Source organism: Sardina pilchardus, chromosome 24 (genome assembly GCF_963854185.1).
Source record: "Sardina pilchardus chromosome 24, fSarPil1.1, whole genome shotgun sequence".
NCBI classification, from domain to species: Eukaryota; Metazoa; Chordata; class Actinopteri; order Clupeiformes; family Clupeidae; genus Sardina; species Sardina pilchardus.
Genome location: NC_085017.1, coordinates 16,849,536 through 16,862,500, shown reverse-complemented (window position 1 = coordinate 16,862,500; position 12,965 = coordinate 16,849,536). Strand labels below are relative to the sequence as shown.

The following is a 12,965-nucleotide window of genomic DNA, read 5'->3' as shown; positions in this document are numbered from 1 at the left end:
ATGTGGACCAGAGTTGTCAATATGTCTGGAACATTCTCTGTTTTTTTTTGTTTTTTTGCCCCCAAGGGCCAGACTGGGAAAGATGGACCTCAGGGACGACAGGGTCCCCCAGGAAATATTGTAAGTGCTTATGTGTTCACAGTGTCACTTGATGTGACTGTATAACCCCTGCAGTCTTTTCACAAAGTAAAAGCCTTTGTCATTTGAGCGTCTTCATCAATACCAGCTTCACCAAAACTTCCTCACCAACAGGGTGGGCCAGGAAACCCAGGGGCGCCAGGACAGAACGGACCACCTGGCCCGACCGGAGAACAAGGCCCGCCTGTAAGTCTGTTTGTTTGCTTAAGGTCACAGCTGTCACAGCTTAGGCACATGACAAAGGATGGAGCCAGCCTGAGTCTCTCAAGTGCAGCATTGCTGAGGTGAATGGCTAAGGCCCTTTTTGGCCATGGTTCATCAGTTCTGTTTGGTTGGCCTTCGCTGATGTGCTCTGGTCTGTCACTTGTTCAGGTGACCCAGTGGCAGGCATGTAGACTTAAGACAACCCTGTCCTCTGTACCTCCTCCCAAAGAATGTGCCCGTGGTTGTTCCCACACAGAGAATAGGATTAAGTGCTAATGGCCGCTTTTGAACAGTATATCTGTCTAGTCTTGTCAGTGCAATGTGAGAGACACATGCCGGAAGCAAAGGGTTGAGGGGCACGGTTTAAGTGTGAAGGATTAAGAAATAGGATCTTTTGACTTGTCTGGGCCAGCGAGCCGAAGGCAGAAAAAAAGGAGAATATTTCAATTTTATATACCTTATATGCTGTGTAAGCGTTTCAGTGAAACAACTGAAGGACAGTTATCGAAAGCGTCTCATCTCCAAAACTTGTGAACTGACTTGAAATTTCACTTATGGCGAAAAATGCTAGATGTATATAACAGCCATTACATGACAGAACTAAAACTGGTTGGTTGGTTTGATGGTTTTAAATCACTGGCTTGTTTTCAAGTGTACTGAATGTACTAAATCACCTTGTGTACTTACTTTGTAACATATTTTCTAAATGAGCCACTAATTTCAGTCATATCAGACATTTTTTTAAAACTTTACTCTCTTGGCATGTTGTTTCAGCACCAGTCATTATTATCCTGAATTCCAACAGCCCTCTGCAAGTGCATTCTCATCCTAGCCATTCTGTAATAGCCAAATACAGTATATGAGGAATTAGCATTGTCGCCATCAGAGTGCATCGGGCAAAGTCACCCTGGCAGGCAGCACACTCCAGCTGTTGCCCTGACAGCTCCGTCCTTGTGTTTGCCAAGAAGTGGTTTTCGCCACAGGAATGTCTCGCAAACACCTAAGAAAGCAAAGCCCCGCCTGTCTGTCACACCTCGGGGGAGCTGTCTGCATCTATTTCTAAACAATCTGTCCATACGACTCATTAAAACTCTAAAAGAAAGCAATACAAAAAATAATGTCACATTGCATCTTTTTTTTCGGCATGCCTTGAATTCCTCCCTCTCTTTCATTGCAGGGTGCCGCTGGAGGGAAAGGAGAAAAGGGTGAACGAGTAAGTGACCGTGCCCCACACACACACACTACACAGATCAAATAGTCCTCATGATGACATTCCATAATTACAGGCTGTCAGCTTCAGGTGGTCTCTGACATTTTGCCAGGATGTAGTTACCACCATACTGTACCTTTTGTACGAATGTAAGATGATATGGTATGTTCGTTGTAGTAACACAATATATGAGTATTATGTGCCTGGAGAGCTCAGATCTGTGATGATTTTCTTCACACGTGAACTTTGATGGAAGTAAGAGATATAGAAGATGCGATAAACGTGAACTTGAGTGACGTTCAGAATGCAATAATGAATTCCCCTGGAGGAAGGTGTGGGGGAAAAGACTGTTTTTTATGAGTGTCTGACTGGCGGATTGGAAGCACACAGAAGGTGGTGTTCATGCCAGTTTACAGAACAAGGATGATGCATGTCTAAGGTGTTACTAACAGCTATCATCACGAGATTACTGCTGTTCAAGATTACTGCTGTCCTCCTCAGGGTGATGTCCAGTCCACGTCTAACGTTCAGGCTATTGCACGACAAGTCTGTGAACAGCTTATACAGAGTGAGTCTTTTTGGCACACATTTGAAACACTGTTTGTTGTCATGGTTTATGTTCTTGCTTGTCATAAATTCTTTGCTGAAAATGTATCATATAGCTTGTGTGTGTGTGTGTGTATTTGTGTGGGGGTTGGGAGGGGGGCTGATAAGAATGAGAAAGTCTTTTTATAAAAAAAAAAAAAACTGTACAAATGCCTTCTTCTAGAACAGCCTCATGTAATTCTCTCTCTGTCTCTGTGAATGCACTCGCAGGTCATATGGCGCGCTTCAGCTCTGTCCTAAACCATGTCCCGAGTGCGCCCGTGTCCGTCCGCACAGTCCCCGGACCCCCGGGTGAGCCGGGCCGGGCGGGACCGCGCGGGCCGCAGGGAGAGCAGGGTGCTCCAGGACGGCCTGGGTTCCCGGGCAGCAACGGAGAGAATGGCCAACCAGGAGCCAGAGGTACTGTACTGTACATGTACATGTAGTCAGTCTCTTTGAGGTGTTGTAAATGTGACCTTTACGAGTGACAAGAGCTGAGTTGTTCAAGTTTCAAGTAAGCTGGAGGAGGAGGAAAGCTTCAGGACATGTAAAAGCAAAAAAAAAAAGTTAGCAGAGGCACTCTGAGATTTTTAGAAATATAAAAAGCCTTTAATGGTACATGATGGCAAGCACTGGGTTTTAAAAGCACATGGGCCTACGGCGCGTTGCGGCCATATTGGCGGCGTTTGGCCCCGATGAAGGCCAATATGGCCGCAACGCGTAGTAGGCCCATGTGCTCTAAGCACTTTTGTGTTTTCTCAGTACTGTACATGTAGTCAGTCTCTTTGAGGTGTTGTAAATGTGACCTTTACCAGTGACAGGAGCCGAGTTGTTCAAGTTTCAAGTAAGCTGGAGGAGGAGGAAAGCTTCAGGATTTTTCCATGTATAACTTGCCACAGAGCTCTTCTAAAACATTGTCTTAAATTTTGGGAGGGTTCTTTTGGAGTGTGCATAATACACAATAAAAACTTTGGTACACAGTCCATGATGATCTCTAACATTCACAGATCTTAAAATGTTTGTTTGTCGGCACATTCAGTGATTTGAAACATTACAAGCTCCTTTCGCAACAGTTTAGTGTAAATTGTGTTGATATTGAAAGTCAAAGAAATGGTCTATGCTCTGAAAGAAATCCAGTTAATCCTAAATGTTTGTAGAAAACTGATTTTGAGGATTGCGTTTGTGCACTGTGTGTCTTCCCAGGTCTGGCGGGTGAGAAGGGGGAGAAGGGAAGCCAAGGCGTCGGTGTGCAAGGTCCCAGAGGGCCCTCAGGTCCACCAGGTAAGACAGGAGCCGTCCCTGAGAAAACCCACGTGTCATGAAAGCCCTGCAGTGGACAGTGAAGGGATTTTCTCCCATCTCCTCCCCTAGAGGAGACAGCAATATGTAGAATACTGTGAGCGAGAAATAGGAAATAATTCCATCTGTGTTGCATCTGTACGCTGTAGCTCGTCCCCTCCAGTGGAATATCAAAACGGAAATTTGGCGGTTTCTCGTTTTTTTTTGCGTGCCTCCTAAGGCTTTCCCTGAAAGATGCTCTCCGTGCCTTTTGACTCCAATACTGATCGTGCATCCATGTGCCTGTTGTCCACTGAAAGCCTTGAATGATAGTTGTCTGGCTCTGCTGAATGACAAAGAAGATAAATGACATTTGAAGCAACCAGAGCTCTTGATTGCTGTAGGAGCTGGAGCAACTGACATGAAATATCACTCATTCACTCAGGTTGTTTAGCAGCATATTGATGTATGTAACGTCTGATGACAGATACCTTGAGTGTAATTGATGCATAGAGGCCTGGACAATAAAGTGATGGATGGGTGATTTCCTGGACTGGTTGATGAAGGAATGGATGATTGGACGGCTGCTGAATGACCAATCTCATGGACAATGGAGTGAAAGATTGTAGCCGTGTTATGCTATGTTACCATGCCAACTGTAGCATTCTGTCTTTTTCAGGACCGCCCGGAGAAGGCAGGACTGGTAGCACAGGCCCATCTGGTCGTCCGGGCAACCCTGGTACTTCCGGCCGACCTGGCATCCCGGGCCCTGTTGGACCAGCTGGTCCCCCCGGCTACTGTGACCAGAACTCCTGTATAGGCTACAACATAGGAGGTAACACCCCACACCTGCTCATCCACCCCACATGATACACGCAACACCTCAGGCACGCAGTTAGGCTGTCAGCGCCATATTGACGTTATGTGAAGCGAGTTTCAAGACTGTGCTGCACAAGTCGTATATTCAGATTTTAGGCCGCTTTCAGTTTACTCTATAATTTAGACACGCCATGATTGATGAGGTTCTGAAACTGCCTTCCAGCAATGATGGTGCCTGTGGACAGTTGGGCCGCACACAGACATCGTCATCTGATGATAGTGTACAGACTTGAGAGGCTGTGGTCATTATTTCAACTTTCTCTCTGTAAAGTGTGTGCTGCACGGAGGCCAATCCCAAACATTTTTTACCTTAGTGCTGTGATTGCAACACACATAAGATCTCTGTGTAAGTTGGGCCTGTGTCTGCAAACAGCAGTTAAGGGTCAAAGTTTGGATTGAACCCAGCAGATATCATCACTGCTCCCTTAGACTTCTCTCAGAGTGCGCTTGTCAAATTTCAAGGTGCAGCAAGAGACAATTTCTCTGTCTGTTATGCAACTCCTTGAGATAACCCCCAAGCTGAGACAAAGAATGTTGTCTCAATATGGTCTGCATTTTTAGCAGAGTCCATGTAGTACACTGCACACTGTATCTTTAAATGAGAACATACATATTTAAAGATATAATGGTTTATGTGCTTGTGTTGCATTCTATGACTGAAAGTAGTCAACTGACCTTTAGAGCATCTTAGTCATTCCATGATTTTTGATTAAACATGTTTTCGAAATGCATGTGTATAAATATTTTATGATTTAAAAGTATAGCCATGTCAACAATGCCTAATAAATATGCTGTGACAAATGCATGTGACTTAATGTTGAGAATGTAATGTTAAGTGTGTAATGTTAATTGCATGTTGGCTTGTTGCGTTGAATGCACCTGAATGTATTCCAGTCAGTGTGTGGGATGTAATCCTGTAGTGCTGTCCATCACTCCATTCACCAATCAGAATGCAGAGATAGACCGCATCAGGTCATAACCCCACACAGGCGTGCAGTGTTGGGTAGGTTACTTTAGAAATGTAATGTGTTACAGTTACAAGTTACCCTGTCTAAATTGTAATAGTAGTGTAACTATTTGAATTACTTTTTCTGAGTAACGTAACTAATTACTTTTGATTACTTTTTGATTACTTTTCCGTTTTTTTTATGATATAATTTATATAGTCCCCAAATCCATGCGAAGATTTCGGCCTTGGTCTACAGGCTGCCGAGCAGTTCTATACAAGCGCACAAGGCAGCAAGGGCATTCAATACATGAATTAGCATCACATTTTTTGTGAGGATAATATAATGATAATCATAACACGTTTACAGGCAGGCATGTAGGCCTACGCTGATGGCGCTGTAGACGTGATAGAGCATATCAGAAGGTCCCGTATCAAACTATGGCTGTGGAGGGAAACAGTTCTTTTTACATACAATATTCTCTGCCAGGTTTAGCTGACAATATTGAGATGTAATTCAAATTGTAATTTTGAAAAATTTCAAAAGTACCTGTAATTGAATTACACATTTTTCTACAGTAACTGTAATATATTACTGTTACATTTATTTTGTAATTAAATTACGTAACTCAATTACATGTAATGCGTTACTCCCCAACACTGCAGGCGTGTCACTGCTCCATACTGAATCTCTTTATCATTGATCAGTCTGTTCTTATCAGCATGATGACATCATCTTGTTTTCCTCATTGACATCTGCTGCTGTGTCTTTGTGTTTGTGTTTGTGTTTGTGCGTGTGTGTGTGTGTGTGTTTGTGTGTGTGTTTGCATGTTTGTTTATGTTTCTCTGTGTCCTCGTTTGTTTTTTGCTGTCTCTTTCTCTTTTTTCTATGTGTTTTCCCCCCTAAAGGCCAACAACCACAATATGCCTACTGAGTAGCAGCCTCCTCAGACACATGCAGATCACAGGCTTTCTGCAGCCTGCAGTCGTTTGTGATCTGTGGCGATGTGTCCAGTATCCCACTAGCAGTACAGTTCCAGTTCTCAAAAGCATGTAAAAAAAAAATACATACACACAAACACTTACTGTATGCACTGAGTGGATACACATAATCCACACACAAAAACCACATGTGCTCACTTAGACGGCACACACACCAGACTACTGATTCCATGTTGTTTTTCTTTTCCGACCGTCGTTGTGGACCATATAGCCCACAAAAGGCTACACTCTTATTTAATGCGTTTGGTTTTCAGACGGAGGCACACATTTGAAGAGAGTAAATGAGCGGAAAGAAAAGACAGTAAGCTATGCCAGATATGTGACTGCGAGGGTGGAATTCATTTGATATTGAATGCGGTGGAGGAGAATGCAAGCCTTTGTTGCCTGCTGTACTGTAGCATAGCCTTTACATTCACTGTGAAATGATGGCCACCCTCGCTACGTTACAGCTGATTAGACTGAGTAATGTGTTTTGAAGCCAGCCTGTCCTCATTTACTCTTTTGAAATGCAGTGCAGTTGACCTCCAGGCAACTGTGTTTTTGATTATTCTTCCATATTAGTCATTTGCTTTTGAGATCGAGCACAATTACAGACTGCCTTTGAAACCGAGACTCCTTTTGTAGTGTTTCACTTAAAACTTCCACGTCCATGTGTTGTGTTCTTCTTGCCATGTGTCAATGTGGATCTTGTCAGTAACTCTCTGCTCATCTGTATCTCTGCTCCTTCCTCTTGTCCCGTCTCTCTCTCTAACCCTCCAAACAAAACAAAAAAAAAACTTACACTTGCGCTTGCTGGGGTCGGTGGTGGTAAAAGAGGAAGAGTCTGAGGGTGACCCATCTCCTCGGGGTATTTCTGCAGCCCAAGTGCCCGGTGCCTACCAACCGTACGACCCCAGAGAACACGACGAACCGGAGGGTGGCTATAACTACGGCGTGGCCTACGGCTCAGAGTACTACCAGCCGAACTACCCAGCCCCCCGGCCCGTCTCCCCCGACGACCCTCTGCTGGAGGCGGACGGAGCCACCGAGCTCCGGTCCCCTGGCGTCCACCGCTCCTCGCGCAGCCTGGCCGAGGTATCGGAGAGCGCCGCCATGGCGGCTCGGGACCGTCCGCTCGGCCAGAAGGGAGACGCGCGAACTGCTGACATCCACTGAGCCTGTGGCTCGTCCGAGGCCTCCACCCCGCCAGGACTCACTCAGTGGCACCCACGTGTGCTGTCAGCGGGAACATCATCTTCAAGTGCCTGATGCAAAGCCCCCGGAGGGGATCTCTTGGTTGACTGGAGTTGGGTGTTGGAGAGGGAGTGGGGAGAGGAGGGGAGGGGGGCTAGGGATGGGGATGGGAGTTGGGAATTCTTGGGGAAAGGCGGGTATTGGAAAGGGTTTTAGGACTCTCTTGTCTCTCTTGCTGTCAACATGCATGGAGCCCTCATTGTGTGAATCAGCCTGTGATGTTCGTTCTGTCCAGTAAGCTTTGGGCCTCCTCATATCCCGATGTCTGTGAGAAACCTATGTACAGTTTGTGATCTAACGCTGGCAACATCTCCCTGCCTCAGTCAATCTCTTCGCCAGGCCTCAGTCACCTCATATGTTAAGTGCCTGTTTATACTCTTAGCAAATATGATCAATATTTTTGTTTGATTCTGTAGATATTGGATGTGTGATACATTTTTCTTTTTCAGTGAGATACACACAACATGGCACCACTCACAGAGGTCACTATAACAGATAGGAGGGTTTGGAGAATCTGACAGGACTTAATTTAGCTCCTGTTAGATTTTTTAAAAAAATGAGTACTTTACACGAAAATGACCACTTTTTGTTTGTATTTGCTTTTAACTTATCCAACTCATCTGCCAATTTAATTTGGAGGCCTTGAAGTAAAGGTGATCATATGTGCTTTGTCACTCGGTCACACTGGTTATTTATTTTGGAGAAAAGTCAGAGCCCATATTACAGTGAATTGCATGTTTTATTGTTTTGTTTTGTTTTGTTTTGTTTTTTTTGTTCTTGTGCTAGTATTTTTTTGTTTTCAGGTCAAATTAGGACTTTTACCAATTAAAACAAATCCGAACGTTTCTACTCTGAGCCTGAATTCCATGAAGACAATTTCGTTGACAGTAGCCTCTGAGTTGTCATTGAATCAGGCAGCAAAAATGGTCTGATTGTGTTCAAGCCGAAGATAAATGGGGGTTCCAGGATACAAAGAATATGCTGAGAGCCCTGTGCATAATATTGTCAATACATCTATGACCTAATGCATTATGTAATGTAATATAGCAGTTATTGCAATATGATGGATATGTTTCCTTTACAATGGTTTGTTGTTACATTATAATGGCTGAGTTTGACCCTGCTGCATTATATTGCGTTGTTGTGTTAAATAGTTAGGCCTGTGGTCTAATTGATGTCCAAAAGAAAATCGAATCGAACTGGACACGGTCAAACCTCTTACCAGAATTGTTGCTATCAAGGAAATAATTTATTTTTGACTTGGTATTGTTTTCTAAATCATTAAATTGTACATCATTAAAAGTACAGCCATTGAATTGCTATTTGCTCTTGCAGTTTTTTTCTAAATCCGTGTACTCATGAGACGTAAATCTTGTTTACATTGGCTGTGCTTGGAAATGACTCCGAAAGCTGTCCCTCAGTGTTTTTCATAGAATGGATTTCCTCCAGCGAAAAACAAATCAATATGCATTCCACCAATACAGCTTGTCTGCATAGCGGCACAGCTTCATTAAAGCCCTGCCATGCCATGAACTGTCTGCCTCTGCTGCTTTACCTAACATGGGACTGTAATTACACCTACATGACACACATAGTCCTTAATCACCATAAATTCCAATCTGTACCTCAGCGTCTGCCTTACAGTCTAAGCTCCCATTGTGTCTTACACAGTCTAGTGTCACAGCATCTGCCCTGAGTTATAACTGTGATCCAGCTCTTAACATTACTGCTTGAATCAACTCATATAATAGCTCTGCTTAACCAAACACACACACGCACACACACACACACACACACAGTTGCCGCAGTATACATTCAGCCTGGACTTTGCATGCATACAGTACATACACACACAGACACACCCAACATCAACGCAAGTCATGATGATGCGTATCAGCAGCAGAATGCTGGACTATCTCTGTCTCAAGAGTGCAAGGATACAAACATCCTTCTCCCTTCCATATCCATTATGGCAGTAAATCAGTTTGCTCACTGCCAGGGGCTGAACACAGGTGATCGGTGTCCCCAAGAGATGATTAGCTAATCCCAGGTGCTTATTGAATGTGCAGCGGAGGGCTAGATACAGGTTCAGAAACGTTGGAAAAGTCTCCCCAAACCCAATAATGGCCCAAAACCATCACAAGACACTATTTGACCAACAGAGAATGGGTTCTTGAACCGGCCCTGTTCAGTGTCCCTTGAACCTTGGTGCTATCTAGTGAACCAGCCCACATATATCTGAGCAGAACCAAGAGTGCCTCATCAATGCAAGATTATACGATTATTATACATTATATATGCAAGATACGTATATAGTTATAGATGATGACAGTGAACCAGTCAAAATGGTAGAAAGAACACTTTACTACTTGAAAGCAGAGCAATGACAAACGCACAGTTTCAAACCAGTCATTTAAAATGGCTATCATGACACATTGCTAAGCTGTGCAATGCAGCTATAGGACAGAAGAAACATCTGCACGCACCCACAGCTCTACAAAAGTTAGTTCGGATTGTTTCATTCTGCACCCTCTTCAAACTGTAGAATGACATGTCCTCTCAGTTGGTATTTTTTTGGTGCCAGCACCAAATCAACTTTTTTTAGGTTCCTTGGTGGAAAAGGCCAGCACAGTGGCCCATTAAAGGGCATGGTTTGTGTCTGTTGGTTTATGACATTGCAGGATGGAGTAAGTAAGTATGATAATGGATTTCTTTAATTATGCAGCAGACATGAAAGTTATTCAGAGAATAGGAACAAAAGTTGTTGAATCATCAAAGATTTTGTGCATAAATGGTATTATAAAAAAAACCGACACTGATCTAATCTTATACTTTGATCTATTTGAAGCAATAAAATACTCTTCAAATTTAATTTGAAGGCAAGGTACTGTAGGATGAAGCTCATTCTTTTGCTGTGCAGTGTGAGAGAGAGAATGACCAAGCCATTTAAAGAAAGTTGAGTTTTAAAGAGTTGAGCTAGCCAACTTGCTACCCATGAGAGAATGCACAAATTAGTGCTGTGCAGTGCTGTAAAATGAGACAATTACCGAGGAAATGGTTATTAGTGAGACTGTTTCAATTAGCAGGGGCCAAGAGTGGCCTGGACTTGAGGCAGGAAGTCCTCTTACCCCCCCTTCAGCAACAATCCTTTGTGTGATCAACGGCTGCCAGTGGCACTTCTATCAATACTGCCTCCCTCCCACCCCAGTTAATCTTCTGAGGCTTATAGTTCAGTAGGAGCACCGCGGAGGGCAACTGTCACCATGTCCACTCTTAAGTGCTATTCACGAAAGACCGATGAGGCAAAACACACATGGCCCCGTTTCAATCTGGTTCCCTTTATTCCTACCACTCTTTTTGTCTTACCCTTCCTCTAGTCTGTCTCCCAACTCCACACCATTGGTTTCTGAAGTACCCTGTATAGGAAATGAAGCCAGCATATAACAGTAAAGTAGGCCTATAATCTAATCATTCTTAGTAGTGCTCATCAGTCACAATGTTTGGATCACACCTAATACACACTTTTATACTGCATACTTTCCAGCCCGTGTCAAAGGCGTAGGCACACGAATTAGAGTATACTATGGGCTGTCGTTGCCATGCTAGAAACATTCTTACTATCGCTCAGGCAAGTCGTGTCATGATCACAACTGGGTTATAAGTATTTAGGTCAAATGATGAAGAGAGACTCAAAAGGATACATTGTGGCAGATGTTTCCCTCCAATGCCCTCTCTGTGCAAACTCAAACCCTTGCTAGTCCATTTCCTACTGTATATAATTTTACAGGTGCATTCTTATGTTGTGATACAGATAGGGCCGTACACAGTGCTATCGCTCTTTGTGTAAATGTGTGCCTTACATGTCAATATTGTGATACAGACTATGTATGTGTGTTTTCCCTCTGTTTTATACCTCTGAATTATAGGGTTGGGGTTAAGGATTGCCCCAAGGGAGGCTGAAGGGTATTATAATCGGGCTCATCTCTCTCTCTCTCTCTCTCTCTCTCTCTCTCTCTGTGTGTATCCACTCACATACACTATTAAGTAGTGGTTCAATTTTGAAAGATTGAAGGCACTCCATATCCGGTCATTCTGGCTAGATCGATGCAGTCTACAACCTCACCTTGAAATGTACAGAGGTTGCCCCCTTGTGTTCATTTTGAGACACTGCAATCTTGTTACTCTGTTGTCTCTTTCACAGGACATTCTTGAAAGAGTAGTTGCAGCACTTATCATTAGTGCAGCAAACTACACACACACACATACACACACACACACACACACACACACACTGCGTGTGTTTAGTGAAATGCTATGAAGTAATACTACAAAGTACACCTTTGAGAAGACTGTCATTCACAAAGTTGTAGGTGTGAAACCACTCATTAACCTACATTATTGTCTCTAGTGGAATTATCATAATTATGTAAAGCAAGAGATTGGAAGAAAGTGAACACATCTGAAAAACAAAATAAGCAGCACAATGAACAGACCTTTGGGAATAGTGTGTTATAATGAAGCTGGTCAATTTAAGAGTAAACCAAACAGCTACGAATTAATGAATACTTGTTTACGGTTGGCTATAATAATGCATATAATAGGCAACCAGGGCGGTATATGCACGTGTGTACCCACATTTCAAACGCACACACACACACACACACACACACACACACACACACACACACACACACACACACACACACACACACACACACACACACACACACACACACACACACACACACACACACACACACACACACACACACACACACACACACACACACACACACACACACAGAAGCACTTCACTCTTGCTTGTATAGCCCCTGTCCACCTCATAATGTTCAACCAGAAGATAGAGGAAATGGACTGGTATATATGTTTATATACACACACAATGTGCACCAACACACGCATGCACGCACACACACACACACACACACACACATATACTGTATATATATATATATGTGTGTGTGTGTGTGTGTGTGTAGCCTATATACAGTATATTTATTCAGATAAATTATTCAGCTTTAGATGGACAGGGAGTTTAAAAAAACATATGTATATGTATGTATATGAGGCTATCAAACACATTTCATTTTTTTTTAAAACAAGTTGAATCCTTTTAGCTTCATGATTGCATTGCACTCTTGGTATTATCATATAACCAATGTCATGTGATGGTCACCTAATGCTTCTCGGAAGCATTGAAGGAACCAAACTTGTTGAGCCAACAAGTGCACAACATGTATAACTCCTTCAGGGGAACTACTCCCAGTGTCTAAGGTTAGTCGAGAGAATGACAAGAGTGAAATGATGTCCTCATAGCAAACATAGTTTTGAAGAGCCCAAGCTTTCTTTAGAATTTTGTTTTTTAACCACATAACCATGTGTGTTTTCAGGTCTGTTGTAATGTAAAAACTAATATACAGTATAACTGCCAAAAATAAATAGGTGTGTCCAGACTTTGACTTGTTGTAC

At 43.1% G+C, this 12,965-nt stretch overlaps 1 protein-coding gene across 2 annotated transcripts in view; it reads left to right on the top strand.

The window, feature by feature from the left end:
* Positions 1-7,535, top strand: part of col14a1b (collagen, type XIV, alpha 1b) — a 64,093-nt gene extending 56,558 nt beyond the window's left edge. The window contains exons 41-48 of one of the 2 annotated variants that reach the window (XM_062529595.1): positions 67-120; positions 253-324; positions 1,520-1,555; positions 2,054-2,120; positions 2,369-2,557; positions 3,341-3,418; positions 4,095-4,250; positions 7,102-7,535. In XM_062529595.1, coding sequence (XP_062385579.1) covers positions 67-120; positions 253-324; positions 1,520-1,555; positions 2,054-2,120; positions 2,369-2,557; positions 3,341-3,418; positions 4,095-4,250; positions 7,102-7,397 — 948 coding nt within the window. In that variant the 3' untranslated portion in view covers positions 7,398-7,535. Of the gene's footprint in view, positions 1-66; positions 121-252; positions 325-1,519; positions 1,556-2,053; positions 2,121-2,368; positions 2,558-3,340; positions 3,419-4,094; positions 4,251-6,149 lie in introns of both variants that reach the window. The other variant, XM_062529596.1, reaches the window with a different exon arrangement.
* The last annotated feature ends 5,430 nt before the right edge of the window (positions 7,536-12,965 follow it).